The 18,385-nt window shown below is 43.2% G+C and overlaps 1 protein-coding gene across 2 annotated transcripts in view; it reads left to right on the forward strand.

The window, feature by feature from the left end:
• The window catches only part of CLTC (clathrin heavy chain), a 37,924-nt gene that overhangs the window by 2,411 nt on the left and 17,128 nt on the right, over positions 1–18,385 (forward strand). The window contains exons 1-11 of one of the 2 annotated variants that reach the window (XM_026071447.1): positions 637–1,014; positions 9,862–10,069; positions 12,206–12,474; positions 12,802–12,963; positions 13,721–13,834; positions 14,260–14,433; positions 15,429–15,626; positions 16,307–16,507; positions 17,078–17,230; positions 17,539–17,661; positions 17,983–18,120. In XM_026071447.1, coding sequence (XP_025927232.1) covers positions 973–1,014; positions 9,862–10,069; positions 12,206–12,474; positions 12,802–12,963; positions 13,721–13,834; positions 14,260–14,433; positions 15,429–15,626; positions 16,307–16,507; positions 17,078–17,230; positions 17,539–17,661; positions 17,983–18,120 — 1,782 coding nt within the window. In that variant the 5' untranslated portion in view covers positions 637–972. Of the gene's footprint in view, positions 1–636; positions 1,015–9,861; positions 10,070–12,205; positions 12,475–12,801; positions 12,964–13,720; positions 13,835–14,259; positions 14,434–15,428; positions 15,627–16,306; positions 16,508–17,077; positions 17,231–17,538; positions 17,662–17,982; positions 18,121–18,385 lie in introns of those variants that run through there. The other variant, XM_026071448.1, reaches the window with a different exon arrangement.

Below are 18,385 nucleotides of genomic sequence, written 5' to 3' on the forward strand. Positions count from 1 at the left end.
GGTGAAGTTTCATTATGTTACTATACTTATTAACAATGTTAGGCGCACAGAGGCCTTTGGAGAATCCTTAGAGCTGGGGGGGCGGCTGAAGCGGCAGGCGGCGTGTGTTTAAGACAGCCCTCCCCAGTACGGCCATTCTCCGGCTGGATTTCTGTGCAGGACGGAGAGCGGATTTTCTTAGTGAGCACCTAGGGGTGCACAGAAGGGAAAACCAGCTCCATTGCTCCGGAGTACGATGTGGTGACTAAATTACAGAGAATTATGTCTTCAGTTGCGGCTTCGTGCTGACGAGCAGAAACGGGGCAAAAAAAGAGAAGGGGCGAGAAAACGAGGGTGTTTCGGCGGCTGCCGCTGCCCGGCGGCGGGGGGGGGGGGGGGGGGGGGGGGCTCAGACCAGGTTCCCCCGTCGCCATGGCAACCGCGCCCCCGACCCGCGGAGGGAGACGCGGGCCAAGGTCACCGCCGGGAGGGGCCGGGCCGGGCCGGGCCGGGCCGGGCCCCCCCCCCCGGCCGCGGGACGAGTCACCTTGCCCCGCCGCGCTCCCCCTTCACGTGACCCGCCGGGGCGACGAGCGCGGAACGGAAGTGACGCCGCCGCACCTCGGTCGCATGATGTGGCAAAAAAAAAGACCGGGGAGGGAGGAGTGATGAGTCCCGAAATAGTCCCTTCCGGTGGCGGATCCCTCCGCCGCTCTCATTGGATCCTCCGCGGGTGACTCACGCCGCCCGCCGGGATCCTTCCGCCTGGCCGGCGCAGTTAAGGCCGGGTCCCGGCAGGTGAGGGCAGGCCCCTTCCTTCCTCGGCGGTATCCTTCCGCCGGCGGGGGCAGCTTCCGGATCGCCGCGGCTCTCCCCGCTCGCTGGCCCGCTCCGCCATTGCGGTCCCGCCGCCCGTTCTCCCCGGACCCCGCCGAGGTGCGACTCCGGGCCGGCTTCGGACTGGAGCCCCAGCCCGCCGCCGCCGCCGCCGCCATGGCCCAGATCCTGCCCATCCGCTTCCAGGAGCATCTCCAGGTAGGCGCCGGCGGAGGCCGGGCTGCGCGCGGGGGCAGCGGGCGCCTCAGGCGGCGGCGGCGGGGGGAGGGGAGGGGAGCGGAGCGGAGCCGCGCCGCCCTCAGGGATCGCCCGTCGCCCCGAAGGGCACCTTCCGCCAGGGCCGCGCCCCGCGCTGTGCGTGCGGCGCCCGGGCCGGGCCGGGCTGGGCCTCCGGCCGGCGCCTCCGCGCCTCGCCTTCCCCGCGCGGGGTGGCCGAGCGCGCTTCCCCCGCCGGTGTAGGCGAGGCTGGCGCCGTGCCCACGCCAGCACCTGCTGGGCGGTGCGGTGGTGGTGGGAGGGGAGAGTGCGGGTGGTTCCTCTGCGCTGCGAGCGGGGAGTCGGGCTCCTCCGGGCCACTGGGAGCGGGGGGGGGGGAAATCTCACTTCAGAATGAGGCCTGCAAAGGAGGGGATGAGGGGTAAATCAGTGAGCTGGTAAAGTTGTCTCTGTGCATTAACTAAAAAATTCTTTTTTTTGTGAGGTTAAGACTTCCTGCAATAATAAGACCCTATTAAAGTGTCTTATTGTAGTTTTGACTCCTAACGTAGTCTTCTGTGAAGAAGAACATATATCGCAGCAAAACGTGAAAGCCACTGCAGGCTTCCCTGCAGTACAGCTGTGGCAGCGCAGGCACAGCAATGGCCCCTCTACGCTTCCTGTCTAGTGGCTACTAGCTTCTGACAAATCCTAGATTTGGAGGGTGTTGTGAAACCATAATGAGGTGCTAATAGATTGTTTCTAAGTAATGGCTTTTAGTTTTTTATTTATTTTTTTTCCAAAGTTGGCCTTCTTAAAAAAATATATATATATATATTAGTAACAAATTCTGAAACTGCTCCGCTGTTGAAGTGCAAGCTTACCTTCTTAAATAAGCATGCATCTTTAATGCTTCTTGGTGAAGCTGGAGTGTAAGGAGGGGGCTGGAAGTGGTAATCCAGTTGTGCGATGTGTACTTCAAATCTAGAGAGCCTTTAGCTTACAAACCACAATTCTCATCCTGAGTTGTTGTACTGTGGTAATATTAACTTGTCTTTGCTGCTAAGGAATACCTCTTTGAGGAGAACTTGCATAGTAAAATCTGCATAATATTTAGGCAACTGTGCAGGACTTTCTGATGGCTTCTCACAACCCATCTATAGTCCCGTTTCCCCATGATGTCAGCTTATTCAGGTGGCTTGTTTTTGGCTAACTGGCAGGAACCAACATAGTGACAGATCTGCTTGATTTGTCAAAGTTACCACTTTTCTCTATCCCAACTGGAAAGAACTTAATTTCTAGTCCACTTGTCAAAGGAACCATTGTAAGAAGCTTATTTTACTGTATAAATTGCCACTGTCCATAGTGTCATTGTTAGATAACGACAGTGCTGCCAAAATTGTTTTTTCCCATTTATCTGGCTAGTTACACTGAAACTGTTAAACATTGGACAGTTTTACCTAGATATCAATTTAAAGCCAGACCAGAATTCATGGTTCTAGTGTAGCCACAGATGCCTGTTTAGCAGTGAGAGGAAAATGTCATCAGTTGAACAAAGCTTCAGTTCTGAATAAGTATTCTCATTTGAGTAGTGGTATTACCTAGAACCTGGTATTAAGAAGGTTGAATCTCTCATTTCTGTACTGGGTAGACCGGCTCTTAATAAAGTATTGTGGAAACATGTCTATGATGCATTATTTAAGATACAAACCATGCATGTGACCCACTACCAAGTCTCTGATGACATGAGTACTATTACATAATGAAATTCATCTGCTTCACTCCAGATAAGTTTCATGCCAATACTATTGTGGAACTTGACTATTCAGATGAGATGGACTTTTCAGTTCCCATTTAAGGTAGAGGAGGTGACTTAATGTGTCCTTCACAACTGCATACACAAGCTGGTCTTTCTTAAGACTTGGTGTCCAGCCTTCTGAGCCTGCACATGCATGCCTCTTGCCCACAACACTTAAGTTTGCTTGTAATTACTGAACTTCCTCATTTCATTTCATTGAAAAAAGTTAGAGGAACTTGAATTTTGGGAGGTACCGTTTTCATGCTGAGTCTTCCAATTTGCTGTTGAAGTAAACTTTAAGAGCAGAAACAGTGATATTGCTACATTATTGCAGTCCAGAACTGTTTCAGGCTGTTCAAATAACACAACTTCCTGAACCGTTTCTGACCTACATCATCTAGGAAACTTGTTATGCAGGTGTTAAGCAACACATGCAAGTGTAGAGCTAATGTTTAACTGAACAACAGGGTACCCAGCTGGAGCCTTTATCATGAAGGTTCTAGTGATGGACATGAATGGGAAAGAGTTCCTGGGAGCCTACTATTGAAAGTTGCTTTTAACTAATCTAGAAAACCGATGATCAAATCTTCATGTAGTGTGATGCCAGGCTTCTGTGGATTCACTGCTGCAAGTCAGAAAATGGTCAAGTAACTGTGCAAAGCTTGTCCTGATCTTTAGTTTCAACTCGGCTGCGGTCCATATCACGCTGCTTCAAGGCATGCTGGCATTAGCTGTTGCAGTTAGCATCTTAGCTAGCTGATACGGGTGGGAGTGAATAGTTGCAGGGTCCAGAAGCCCTGCACTGTGGTGCTTCTGAATGTCCTTGGGTACACAGTACAGCATGTTTTGTACCCATAATTTGAACTGAAGATCTCCTCCTAAGACTGGGCAAGTAAGATGTGGCAAGTAATTAGCTTACTGGATCTAAAGTAAGCTTTATAGTTATTAATTACATGAAGTGTAAAATAAAAGTGTGTTGTCGGGTTGCAGATTTTATATTCGTCAGGCATGAGTACTATTACATAGCTCCAAAATCTGAGTAGCTTCAAGTATGCAGGTTGTTATCTGTGTATTGTCTATTGTGGAAGTCTGCCTTGCCGCAAAACATCAACATCATGCTGCGGAGGAACTGTTTCCTTGGAACTTTCCAAGCAAAAACTTTGATTCCTCTGCTATCAAAACTGCCAGGCTCTTGTCATAAAACTTTATAGTGAAATTTCTTATTTGAAGTAGCTATGAGGAAACAATCCAGTGGGCCTACAGTATGAGATCAGAGTTCAGTATGTTGAATGACTCCAAGTCTGGCTGCTAGTAACAACTCATGGAATCAGTAGAACTTGAACATCTCTGTGTGTTTGAGGGGTGAAAGTAAAATTCAACAGCTAACTGTGATGGGTGCATGGAGCTTTTATAACACTACAAGCTCCTGATGAATGAGAAGGAACAAGACAAGTTAGTAGGAGATGAACTGACTGCCATTTAATTTAGCCATACTGTCCTGAAATACATAAAACTGACTTTGGTCTAGGCATACTGCTCCACTGGTGTGACTTAAAGCATTAACAAATACTTTTATGAGCTTCAAATATATCAAAAATCTATTGTGTAGACTAGTCTAGACAGTACAGAAAACAGCCACTTCTGCAGCAAGCAGAGTCATAGCATTTGACACTGAGACAGAACTACCCTTTTAACTAGGAAAAATGTTCCTGTATCTAGTGGTCATTAATAAAGCAAACCCAAGTGACTGCCATGCTGTTCTAGTGTGGTGGTGCTTGGACTTGCTCTCAGAATCGTGCCTAGCTATACCAGAGAGCTAACTGAATAAAACTGGACAGCTGAGGTGTCATGATAAATCTTACAAATGTACAACTTCACTATAACAATGACAATACTGAACAACAAAGTCTTCCATGTATTGTGCTGGCAGCAAGAAAGTTTAATATGTCCTAAAACACTAAATATCTTCTATTGCAGCATTAGTTTGAAGCATTGAAGTCTTTATTGGTATTTTAAGAGGTCAGGGCTTAAAGGCAAAACTGCTGTGCCTAAGACTTTCCACCCTCCCCAGTTCTTCCTTCTCAGTGGGCCCGAATTCTTAAAACCAGTGAGTTTGGAGTATTCTTAGAGTGTATAGGGGACAATGTGCAACAAAGAAGGCTGTGAAGGATCTAGGCTCCCTGAGGAGTGTGTCAGCTAATTGGGTAGGCACATTCACTTAAGTAGTGCGTTGGCTAGTCCTCTCAGCATGTCCCTAGCAGATACTGAAGTCAACAGGCCTGCTTGTCTTGGTGGCAGCGCTCATTGCCACTTCATGCTGGGACTATGTGGTGACTTAACCGGAGATAAATAATTGTGGCCAGCGGTTCTGTGTTTAAGTTTCAACAGGTACAATCTCAGGCTGTAACTCGAAGCTGTAGTAGTCGCACAGCACATCAGCAGCTGCTGACCAGATAATAACCTCAGCCTATTGAGGCTGAGGCAGAGCATAAGAAGGATATGGATGGAAGTAGAAGAATTCTTGAACATTACAGAGGTCTCTTATCTGTTGAAAACATAACTTCCTAACATGTTAGACTGTAGCGCTTACCTTGCATTAGTAAATATGGAGTACCTCAGTGTGGCTAACAGCCTGTGGGACTCCTGCGTTACAGAACTGTAGTCGGTCACTCTAAGAGATCGGCATGGATCTATATCTTTTGCAGAATTTAAATTTGCTTTGCATAAGTATCACGTAAGGAACAAATGAGTGGCTTAAATGTAGCCTGGTGCCTGTTTTGTTCAACCAAAGTCAAGTAAAACCTTGATGTTGTGATAGAACTAACGTGACTTGCTGCACGTCAAGGTAGCTGTTCTGTGCTTCCTGAAAGACTAGTAGTATTTCTGTTAACAAGGCATTTCACAATTGTGTGACTTCTAGCTGCATGTAGATAAGGCGTCTCTGGGCAGAGGCTAAGCAGCTGCTTGTGGCCACAAGAGCAGTGGTTATATCCTGTTGAGTGTCAGAGTTGAGGTGAAACGCATGCTCAGCAGTTCTGTGCCCTTCCTTGTAGGCAAGGAGAAATTATCTGACAGCTAAGCAAACTGTCACAAGAAAGCAAATGTTCCAGGAAGAGGTCAACAAAGCTCTTCTTGTCAGCAGTTTTACATGCGTGTTTGACATCAAGCTGAATGGCAACTTCTCTGGGTAAATTACCAAAAACGTACTTGGATCATCTTCCAGTGAAAACATGATCTGGCTGATCAGACTTTCATTTACTGTATTAAAGATTTGCCTCTCTAACACTATCCAGATAAATGTTACCATAGAACTTGATGGCTCAGCACAGTGTGCAATTGACTGAACTACCCAACTTCTAGTTAAACTCCTTCAAGACTACGTCTCTGAGTAGAACAGTTGCTGCTCTCTCTAGCAACCTATTTCCTAGTTCTGCTTCCATCCACCACTAACTTCACAGAACACTTTCTTCTTAACATGTTTTCAGGAGACTGTTGTAACTAAACTTTCCAAGAAATGTTGGTGTAAAATAACTTGGACTATAAATTGCTTGCTCAAGCAACGCTAACAAGTTCAGCTTTCATATCTACTTAAATGCTCGGGAAGTGTTTTTCATAGCATAATGCAAGAGTATCTAAAGATTCCTTCTTTCTCCCATTTTCTTTTTTAACCTTGTTTTTGAATTGGTGAAAGCTAGTGGACCTAAATGAGTGCAGTATTAAATGTTTGGGGGGTTTTACCTCTTGCTGGTAAGAGGAGGAGTATAAAATCTGCTGTGGAGCCCTGCACTCTTATTTGTGGTGTAAACTCAAGAGTTTGAAAATTTCAGTACTATTCTTTGTAGTACTTCAATACTACATCCAAAGAAATACCTCTTGTCATGTTGTGTAATAGTAATCTTAGTGTATCTGTTTGCTTTGCTTAGTTTTCTAAGCACTCCCGCCTCACTCATGTGAACTTTAGCCTGTTTGGGGAAGGGAATTATCTGTACTCCAGGCATTAATCTATACTTTTAAGAGTTCTGTGCATCAAATCTGAGTGCCAAGAATAGTTGCTATTAGTTTCACTAATCAAGTGAAACATGACATTCTCTTGGCTGGTCAAGCTTTTGTGAAGTTGAATGCAGAGATTGTCATGATTAATGTCAACTTCCTGTCTCAGTACTTAAGGCAGAGTTAGTTCGTAGGCTTGGATCTGTTGAGATTGCGATGCATTGTTAGCAGAAAATACTTGTGTACTTAAAGACCTCGCTAATGGTCATGCCTCTGTCTGAAAGCTTCTCCAGGCTTTCCTTAGAACTCCAGTGCCAACTGACTAAATCTTTTCAAAAAAAGATCTAGCCATTGAAAATGGTCTTAAGTTTAAAAAGGACCACGTCTTCCACTCCTAACTAGGGATGAATACCTCAGATGTGACTCCTGGCAGATGGCAGAGATTGGTCATGATTAAGATAAATCTGTCTTGCGATGTCTAAGCAACTTTGATTCAGTGGCTAAGTCTAGACCTCCCTAAGAGGTCTGCCATCTGCTAGGACTTGTTTCTTGAATTTTTTTATTTTTTATTTAGCGGTGTCAGTTTGAGTATAGTGCTGTGAGCTTACTACCAGGCTGAGTACCTGGCACTCTGAAACTACGCTCCTCTACCCAATTAACAAGGAAATTGAACATTTGATAAATGACATTGCACTGGTTAAGCCTGTTGCTCTAGTAAAAGGAAACACCTCATCCTACTAAATCTGTCCAACTCTACCAGATGAAACTATTACTATCTTCAAACCTTCTCTGCCTGCAGGGGTGTGACTGGGTTGTTTACAGCCCTGCTTAGCAGGTGTACAAATAGCAGAATCTCTGGCCTGGAGACCCCTGCCTGAACAAAGGTGTGAAATGGTGATCTGAACTTAGATTCATCTGGAAGACTTCAGATTTCTGTAGCTGAAGATGAGCTACAAACTTTGATTCCCTACCTGCAATGAAGCATGGTGTGTTGTTACTGCTACGCAGATACCTGTGGTCACGTTCTATGACACTGGCACTCGAACGCTTGCTTAAATCTAAGTAACGAAGTTCTGCCCTCTCAAAGGGAATACGTGAAGTAGGGCGTGATGGCTATAGCTGTAGCATTTAAGACGTCTGTCTCTTGCGAGAGTCAGCTAAAACACCTGGATGAAAAAAATTGCTCTTTACTTGAAGGAGTTTCCTAGCTTTAGCATCAGATGGATGGTCTGTAGGGGAGCTGCGTTTGAATGAAACTGTTCATCGTGTTAAGCTGCAGGAAATGTAGGTGTTCTGCCTTGAAAGAATGGCTTTAGCTGGTCAAAATCATAACCAGCTTGATGCCTACCTCCAAGAACTACATTTAAATCTGTTCTGTTTCTAGCCCTGCTGTCTCTCTAAACTCTTCAGAAGTAGAAAAGCTAGATGGACCTCAGTGTTGTTAAAAGATCATTATTAATTCATTGTGTAAAGTAGTCATGAAAAGAGCCCCTAGGCATTAGAGAGCCTGAACAAATCTTTTTGGTATAGGATTGAAAACTTGACGTGCTTGAACCCCACTGGAGAGCTTCAAAGGGTAAAGTCCTCTCTGAAAGAGCAAAATAACTTTATTAATGAAGTAGTGTCCTTTAGGACAAAGGATTTCAAAATGCTGAATGACTTTAGAAACTTACGGGCTGGTTGAATCTTCTACTTTTAGAATTCCTCTCCTTCAGCAGACCCAAGAAACTAAAACTGACTTGCTTTTGGGCCTGTACCTTAAGTTGGACTAAGATCTGACTATCTCGAGTCTCTGGATCATGCAGGTCAGCAACTGAAGTGCCTTTTATGAAGCCTTTTTTATTAAAATACATGGTGTGCCATAACGGAGATGTTACTTCTTCCTTGCATGTGCTGTCTGAAAGTCAGAACAAAGGGGAAGTGTAGTAAAACACCCTGTTTATCAGAAGCTGCAACAGAATGGCTAAGGCGTGGTCATCTCAAAGCCCATACAGAGCACAGCTGATAAGAGCTTAGCATTTTGCTTCAAACTGGTACTGTAAATTTAAAATGGCTTTGAAGATCTAGCCCTTTTAGAAGACTTGAAAGAGCTTGCAGTACAAACAGTCTCCTAGGAAAAAAAAAAGAAGTGTTAGAAAAAAGTGGCAATTCCTCTAACAGTGGGAAAACTGATCTTGTGTTCCTATGGCATGTCCTGTCCACCCACAAGCTGGATGTCTGTATGTAGCATGAAGTAACTCTTTTTTCCATTTCTACTGTTAAAAAGGGAATAAACTTCAGTACTGATGTTCTAATGCATTAATTTGTTGCAAGTGCAATTAAGTGGCTTTGGCTAAACTTCTTGTTGCAAGTTATGCTAGAATTATAATTTAAAGGTAAGCATTTAAAGGTCTATAGAAGCAGACTGCAGCTCAGCAGGAAATGAGATCATTTGCTGCTATCTTCTGTAGGAAGTATGGCTGCAGATGTGCCATTTCTGACCTCAGTATATAACATCTTATGTGTTAGCTCTGCCTTCTGGGTGGTATACAGCCTTGCTGCTGGACAGGGCTATGCTAATTGCTAGACAGGTAGCCCTTTTTTTTTTAACTCTACAGGGATAAAGATAAAGCTCAGATGCCTCACATGTGGCATTAAGCTTGAAACAGTGATAGCTGCCAAGCTCAAATGGAATAAGTTAGGGCTCTGGAGGCAAAGCTGGTGAGAGTAAGTATTGAAACTGTAACTTTGGCAATGCTACCAGGAGCATGCAAGTTCGGGGTACCTTAAGCGATTTGAGGGGTTCAAAGTTTGAGTTCTTAAAGCAGTAAGTTGTGGATAGACCCTGAAGACAAGGAAGGTACTTGAAGGTACTTGAACTCTGCAGGGCTTCTTCAGGAAGCCCTCTGGGCTTAATTGGAGATGGGCAAGAACTTGTGTGTCACACCATTTATGGGTAGCATGCTTCTAGCTGTCTTGTCATATAAAGACACATGAGGCCTAGTATCTCTTGCAACTTTCATAAGACCTGTTGGTAGCTATACTGTAGTAGTAACTTATGGCTAAACCTTTTTGTCTTTCAGCTCCAAAATCTGGGCATCAACCCAGCAAACATTGGCTTCAGCACTCTGACAATGGAATCTGACAAATTCATCTGCATAAGAGAGAAAGTGGGAGAACAGGCTCAAGTGGTGATCATTGACATGAATGACCCCAGCAACCCTATTCGAAGACCAATTTCAGCTGACAGTGCTATCATGAACCCTGCCAGTAAAGTCATTGCATTAAAAGGTATGGAAGTCTCGATAAAGAGTTGTTTGAAGTTGCTGAAGAGCTTTCTGTAAGACTAGTTTATGAATGATTTAAGTCTCTTGGGCTATTCATGTGGGGTGATCCCAATTTCCCACAGCTTATTGGGAGCTTAAATCTGGTTCTGAAGGTAGCTGGGCAGTAAGTTTCTAATAAGGCTTGCTACTAGTTCTCTGATCGTTAGGGTGAGTTTTTGCTTCACAATCAAAATGCTTATGGCTTCTGAGCAGGGAGAGCAGGAAGAAGAGTTCAGGCACTTCTGGAGTCTCTATTCTGGAATCTTTTTAGGGGCAAGTGAGACCTGATCTCTTAAGCACAGAAGAATATTAAGGTTGTGGAGAGGGAGGAAATGTTCCTGAAGGCCTTAAAGTTTGACCACCCTGGAAGAAGGCTGGTGCACCAATGTTTGCATATTCATAATATCAGTCGGCGATAAGAAAAGTAAAACTACTTGTGGAAGACTCGTGTAGTTAATAGAGCACAAGGTCAGCTAACGCTGTATCTCTGGCAATATGGATAACAAGCATTCTTCCAGGGCCTCCAGCGGCCCTCAGTCTCTTCTGAGAAGAAGCCTCAAATACTCTGTAACTCTAGAAACTGATATATTGCCAATATAAAGATCTAAATATATTCTAATGTTGTTGAAGTTTGACTTTAATACTGTGCTACTGTTTTGTCACAACTTTAATGCTTTCTTGTGTGTGCAGATGGTGAGTTATCTCAATTGATTGTACTAGTTCTTGTCCTGTCTTATGAAAAGAGAAAGGAGAATCAAATGGCTCAGACTTAAAGTGCATACTGAACTATGAAGTTAGAAACAGCCAAAAGCCTTAAATCCAGAGGGTTTTTTGGTGCCCTTCCAAAAAAGGGAATCCTTTAAGATTCAGAAACTTAAGTGCACTCTGAGCTCTTGAGTGAATTAACTTAGCACAATAATCTCGATACTAAGCTTTTTATAAACAGGACTGACCCTTTCAACTTAAGTCTAGTTCTTGCCTCTTAATATGCCTTGCATAGTGTGTAGGATAGATGCTACCTGAGTCTCTTCTCCCCTGACTGTAATGCTCCAGCTGCACTAGACATGGAAATAAACTGCTAGCCTATAGCCTGAGTAGCACTGTATTAGACATGCTTCTCCAACCTGGAGAAACTCCTGACTCTTATTATTATTTCGATGGTTGAACTAATGGTGACTTCTAACTAAGCTAATCCTTAGTGAGTGAAGACACTTGCACAAATGGTATTGTGACTTTATCAAGTTGAGATACAATTAATAACTGTAACAGATGTTCTGACCTGCACCTAGTTTCACCTAATCTTTAATATTCCTCTTGGGCTATACTATCATGTGCTTAAATAGTTATCTTCTAAAACTAGCAGGAGTTGGTCAGAGCTCTCCTTACCCATTCAACAGGAAGGAATATTTTCTAACATGCCACTGCATTGTAAAATCTTTCTGGTAGAAATGACTAAAGGTGGCTGTTCAGGATGCATATATTCACCATTCTGTGTAATTCAAAGCACTTTTACCTTCTAGAGCTTGTGTTGGTCACTTGATTCCTTGCACAGTTTGTGTTAGTCTCCAATTTGCAGCCAGTAGTTCTGTGTAACCCGTTAGTGTAACTTAAGGGTTCGAGTTAATGAGTCTGGATTACAAAAGCCCTCTGTCAACTTGACCTTTCCGTTTTGTGGGGAGTTTTTTGTTATGCTTAAAACGGATGTGGACGTAGTTTTTAGTGACCCTGGCATAGCTCTCTTTATCACTTCCAAGAGACTCAGCAGTGTTGTAACCTAGATCTGATGTGCATGAAGTAGAATAAAACTTGTTCATGAAGCTGAAGCTCTTATTTTGTGAAAAGCTGTTTTCCACATCTGTTTAAAGTGGCTAAGTAATGACCAATTCAACCCAAAATTTATGTGATTGTGGTGTGATAGTCAAACTAGCTCCAGGAATGTGGTCTGGTTAAAAGTAATAGCTGATCACCGAATGATACAAACAGTGGCATTCTCTAGAAGGAAGTGATGAGTTGAATGTTAAGTGCAGCTCCTCTGCTTTTAACCAGTGCTTGAAACGACAGGTGGAAACTGCAACCTGACTAACAATGTTGTGTCTTCTAGCTGGGAAAACACTTCAAATATTTAACATTGAAATGAAGAGCAAAATGAAGGCTCATACAATGACAGATGACGTCACCTTCTGGAAGTGGATTTCTCTGAATACTGTTGCTCTTGTAACGGATAATGCAGTCTACCATTGGAGCATGGAGGGGGAGTCCCAGCCTGTGAAAATGTTTGATCGTCATTCTAGTCTTGCTGGTTGCCAGATCATCAACTACCGTACTGATGCTAAGCAGAAATGGCTACTGCTAACTGGCATATCTGCCCAGGTACTTTACCGCTAATGAGACCCAGGGTAGAAGGCCCAGAGCTTGGCTCATCCCCTCCTCCTTTAGTAGCAAGACTGAAGTGGTCTTCCTAAAACACGTGTTAGGAATGTAAATGCTTGTAAATCTTTAAATACTGAAGTTAGTGTAACTGGAGACCTTACAGTAGTGGTATAAACACTAGTGCAGTGTCAAGAGTCTAAAGTGGCCCTTCTATCACAGAAGTCATGGTACTTCAGCATGATATGACAATGTATTTACCAAAGCTAACCTGCATGAAACTACTGGCCAAGTGCCTTGTATTCCTGACTCTTTTTCTGTCTTATCTAGCAAAATCGTGTTGTGGGAGCAATGCAGCTCTATTCTGTAGATAGAAAAGTGTCGCAACCAATTGAAGGGCATGCAGCCAGCTTTGCGCAGTTCAAGATGGAAGGAAATGCTGAAGAATCCACACTCTTCTGTTTTGCAGTAAGAGGGCAAGCTGGGGGTAAGGTAAGACTTGGTTCTAAACTTTCTGTAAACTTTAATGACTTGTTTTGGTTACCTGCTTCCAGGAAAACCAGTTGTCTTAGTGCACGCTAGATGCTACACCCATAATGTATGTGTCTGTCAGGGCACATACAGTTTCACAGCAGGGACTACCTGATTTGTTGGAGTCTGTTTCAAGCTATGAAGTGAGGTAGCATGTCATGACCAGCAAATTAGCTAGTTGAGGGATATGACTTTAAGCTTCACAAGCTGAGCTTGAAGAAGCTGTTGTAATTTTTCTTTGATGCTGATTAAAGGTTTAAGTTATGTTCAAATTATTGGATGAAAGAATTTAAACACTAAGGCTGCAAGGCTAACTAGGAACCTAATACCAACACCAGAATTCTATAGACCACTTTTTAGTTCTACTTTGTTTCACTACTTAACTAGATTCAGTGAAACATCTTCTGAACTGTTTCTGAAGAATGTTACCCTGCTGAACTATGTAAAAGTGACCTAACTGAAGTCTTAAACTTTTAAGCAGCTAGAGATAACTAAAGATCAGGCTTCCCCTCCTCCCCCCCATCCCTATGGAACAGAATACTGTATGCCATACCTTTAGCCTGTGAAAATGTTCAGGAAGACTGGTTGTTAAGCATATCTTGCTTGCATAAACTTGGGATTGAGTCCTAACAGTAAACAAATTGCCATAGCTTCTTTGTGTTGGATCTATTGTTACATAGATTGTATACAAGAACTAATAATCTTATCTGTTGCACAGTTGCATATCATTGAAGTTGGCACACCACCAACAGGGAATCAGCCATTTCCAAAGAAAGCGGTGGATGTCTTCTTTCCTCCTGAAGCACAGAATGACTTTCCTGTTGCAATGCAGGTATGATATCTGCAAAATGAGCATAAGAACAAGTCTGTAGCTTCTCTTGGAGGGTATGACTGTAGCAGGGTGCTGGACGCCAGGTGGTCAGTATAAAACTGAGACTTGGCACTAACCTAAGTGGTTTAACTTAGTTATTAGTAGGAGGGCATTTGCTCCTGCTTTAGTAGTGTTAAGTCAAGTTGTGGGCCTAAGTAGCATTTAGAGAGAGCTTATACTTATTCATGGAACAAATATCCATGTATCTTTAATTATTTTCTAAGCTCTTTAAATATGATTCTACTGTGATGGTACTCTGTTCAAATATTCAAAAAATGTAACAGTATTCTAGTACTCCTGAAATGGCACAATTATCTGCTGATTCTCAAAAGCACGCACTTGTTTTATCCAATACCAAATCTGATTAATCTCTTCTTGTCTTGCAGATCAGCGACAAGCATGATGTGGTGTTTTTGATAACAAAATATGGCTATATCCACTTGTATGACCTTGAAACTGGCACCTGTATCTACATGAACAGAATCAGTGGAGAGACCATATTTGTTACTGCACAGCATGAAGCAACAGCTGGGATTATAGGAGTCAACAGAAAGGGACAAGTAAGGAAGCTTGGACTGGAACCCCCCCTTGCTTAGCCAGTCCCACTGGCCCTTACTGATACACTACGGTATTCTTGTCAGCGTCTAAAACCCTCTAGAGATGCATGAGACAGAATAACAGAATGAGGAATATGTGGTATCTGATACCTGAAATAGGAGTGCAGCTTGTCTGACTTCTAGTTTCTTCCACAGCCAGAACCTGAGTTGGAGAATTTGGCTTTCACATAATGGTGGTCATGAGGTCTGAACACCTCTCTGCTGTTGAGGACAGAACTAGAATATACCTCTTTTTCTAGGCACATGATACCCTCTTACAGAGCACACTAACTGGAGTCTTAGATACATGAACTTCCTGTTTGGAACATCTCATGTCTGACTGAATATTTGAAGGCTGACAGTTAAATAGACAAGCCCTCTTCAAATCGGGAATACCTTGCTTAAGTAAAGCATAACTATGTACTGTCACGTGGAACTCTTGTCTTCTCTAAAAGTAGGTGTTAGTGATACCTCCTAACTTTCTGAACCCCAAAGAATTTGTTACTGTATCTCCATATTCATCTAAATTAGCTGTGTCTCAGTCTAGAAACATTATGCTACTGTGCTTCTGGACTGAACTGATTTCAAATGTTGTTGCTTGTTGAACTTAAGTAATACTGATCAGAAGCCCTGTCCCCAGTTCGTCCTCTAGAATCAGTTATTTAGGATGCCGAGTACAGGTTACAGAGATGCAGTACTTATCCCTGTATTTCTGGCATCTGTAAATACTTAATGTCAAATTGTGACAGTGGCTCATCTGTTTTGGTGCAGTAATTGGATGGTAGAGATTCTTTTCAGCCAGAAATCTGTTTCTAGATAAAAAGGCAAGACCCTACAGTTATCAAGGGATGGAAAAGCTTTCTGCGCATGCCGTAGTTTCCCTTTTAGAGATCAGCTTGGCATTTGGCTCACTTCTTATATTTGGATTAACTAGAAGTTCTCCTTGTTAATTTATTCAGGTGCTATCAGTGTGTGTGGAAGAAGAGAATATTATTCCCTATATCACAAATGTGCTGCAGAATCCTGACCTAGCTTTGCGAATGGCTGTCCGCAACAACCTGGCAGGAGCTGAGGAACTCTTTGCCAGGAAATTCAATGCACTGTTTGCGCAAGGGAACTACTCAGAGGCGGCAAAAGTGGCAGCTAATGCCCCAAAGGTAATGGACTAACATTGCAAATAGTGTTGAACTCCAGCAGCTTAAGCTTTATGCTTCAGAAGAGCTCACTGAATTTCATGAGTAGCGAGTCCAGAGTCTCAGAACCACTCCTGTTGCACTGGTATAGTACTTGTTAACATACCTGTGGAGAACCTGTACACTGTATGCTGAGACTACTCATTGCATGCTGAAAGGTCCTAAAGCTTGTATGAAGTCCACAAAGGGGAGAAAGGAATAAATGATGAAATGATGACTGCGTGATTTAATGTTTTTAGTATTCATCTTAATCCCTGCAATGATAAGCAAAGTTGCTGTGAAAGGACAGCCTCCAGCTGAGGCTACAGCTGGAAACAGAATAAAAAGGAGACACTAAGAGTGAAGAACATACTAAATTCAGATGAAAAGAACTTGCTTGCGGGGGGGGGGGCATCTTAATTCTGTAGGGCAGTTTTCTGAACTGAAATTTGTATTGCCTATTGGAACTAGTTTAATAGGCTGCTGTTGCAAATCTCGAGAGCAGTGTCTGAGCTGATGCTCAATCATACTGTTTCTGGCTGTTATTCTGGCTTGGCAAAGCATAACGTTGCTGCAGAAAGCATTTCTAGCTTCAGCTTTCTGGATAAACTTTTGGCAAGTCACAGTAGTGGAACAGAACGCTAAAGTGCATTTCTTTCTGGCAGGGAATCCTGCGTACTCCAGACACCATACGCCGGTTCCAGAGTGTTCCAGCTCAGCCAGGACAGACTTCCCCTTTACTGCAGTATTTTGGCATTCTGCTTGATCAAGGGCAGCTGAATAAGTATGAGTCCCTGGAACTCTGCAGACCAGTGCTTCAGCAGGGACGCAAACAGCTCTTGGAAAAATGGTTAAAAGAAGATAAGGTAAACTTGGGATAGTTACCTTTAAGATCCTGGAGGGACATAACTGCCAGACAACCCTTTTTTAAGGGGAAACTCACTTGGGCTACTCTTCAATGAACTAGTCTGATCTAACAAATGATTGTGTTCATCCACCTGTAATTGACTCATGTTAGCCTAAGAGAATTGACCAGACACTTAAATAGATTTAGTAAAGCTGTTCAAGGTTACAGCAGGGTGAACTTTGCATGGAAGGCTTCTGGGAGGCTGTTGCTCCTTCCCAAACCACTTCAGGCTTTTTTGGGATACTGACTTCCATATATTTTGAGCTGTGGCTAAACTTCTGTAATTAGCTGAAGAAGTGTGCTGATATGTTGGATCACCTAGTTCTTGTTAGCCCTACAGATGCACTTGTGACTTGCAGAGCAACATAAAGAGAGGAGTCCACTAGATCACTGCCGAAAGGGTCCGATAATGCTATCAAGCTGGGCCTTGGGCTTCTCGAGGGAAGTCCAAAAGGAAGACAAACAGGCGAGAGAGTAATAATGCATTTCACTGTCAGTGTGGACTGACTGTATTTGTATCTCTAAACAGTTGGAGTGCTCAGAAGAGCTGGGAGACCTTGTGAAGTCTGTAGACCCTACATTAGCGCTTAGTGTCTATCTAAGAGCCAACGTTCCGAACAAAGTCATCCAGTGTTTTGCTGAAACAGGACAAGTCCAGAAGATTGTTTTGTATGCTAAGAAGGTGAGAGGAAATTAAGTTGCTATTCCTGTCCTGTATTCAAGAATAACTAGTCTGTGTTCCAAAGTCTCCTAGAAGTAATTGTTTGGGCATTTGAGAGTCTGTATAGCACATAGTTTGGTCTAAGGTTGTTATTAATGATCCCTGCCAGACTTGGTACGTGTATCCTTTCACACTTTCCTAGGTAGCCTCTTCCAAATGAAGAAATTCCAACTGGCTTGTGTAAGCTACTGACAGTAGTTTTTACCAAGTTCTGTATTTGAACAATGCTTGCACTCTTGCTGAGTAACTGCTTTTCACTATCTCTGCAGGTTGGATATACTCCAGACTGGATTTTCTTGCTGAGGAATGTGATGAGAATCAGCCCTGATCAAGGACAGCAGTTTGCACAAATGCTTGTTCAGGATGAAGAGCCTCTTGCAGACATAACACAAGTAAATAATGTTATTGCTATGAAATGTTAGCTTCAAGGCCATAAACTAGTAAGAGGAGCCATACTCTAACATAGCGAACGATTTCAAACTAGTGTTTGGATTTACTTCACTGAGACAATGTTGTTTTCTGCCTAGTTTTAAGAACACTAAATGGCACCTTAGTGTGATGTCAGCGTAAACTGGGTTTAGCTTTACTGGAAGTTGCGCTTTGTGTTGCTTTGTTTACGTATGCTTCCAGTTCCTGATCAAAAGCTTCCCACGTGATAAGCATTGCATTAAGACACTGTTTACCTACCAATTTAAAAAACAATCTTCCTGCAGATTGTGGATGTCTTTATGGAATATAATCTAATTCAGCAATGTACAGCCTTCTTGCTGGATGCACTGAAGAATAATCGTCCCTCAGAAGGTCCCCTGCAGACACGTTTACTTGAGATGAACCTCATGCATGCACCTCAGGTATGCTTTCAATATTAAACTGATATGGGGTCAGGCTTGTCTCTAGACTGGCCACAAAACTAGATTCTGGTCCACATCAGATGGCAGTGGTAAATGGTTAAATCCCTAAAGCGTTTCTGCTTCGACTGTGAAACTGATATTTTTAAATGCTTCACTTGAAAGTATTTAAAGAAGTGTCTGTTCATTTCTGCAGACTTCTTCCTGGAAGGGGTATGGAAGTTACTGTTAATTTTTGGCCTCTCTGCTATGATTGAAATAGTTTATT

This window comes from Apteryx rowi, unplaced genomic scaffold, assembly GCF_003343035.1.
Source record: "Apteryx rowi isolate R43461 unplaced genomic scaffold, aptRow1 scaffold_325, whole genome shotgun sequence".
Taxonomy (NCBI): domain Eukaryota; kingdom Metazoa; phylum Chordata; class Aves; order Apterygiformes; family Apterygidae; genus Apteryx; species Apteryx rowi.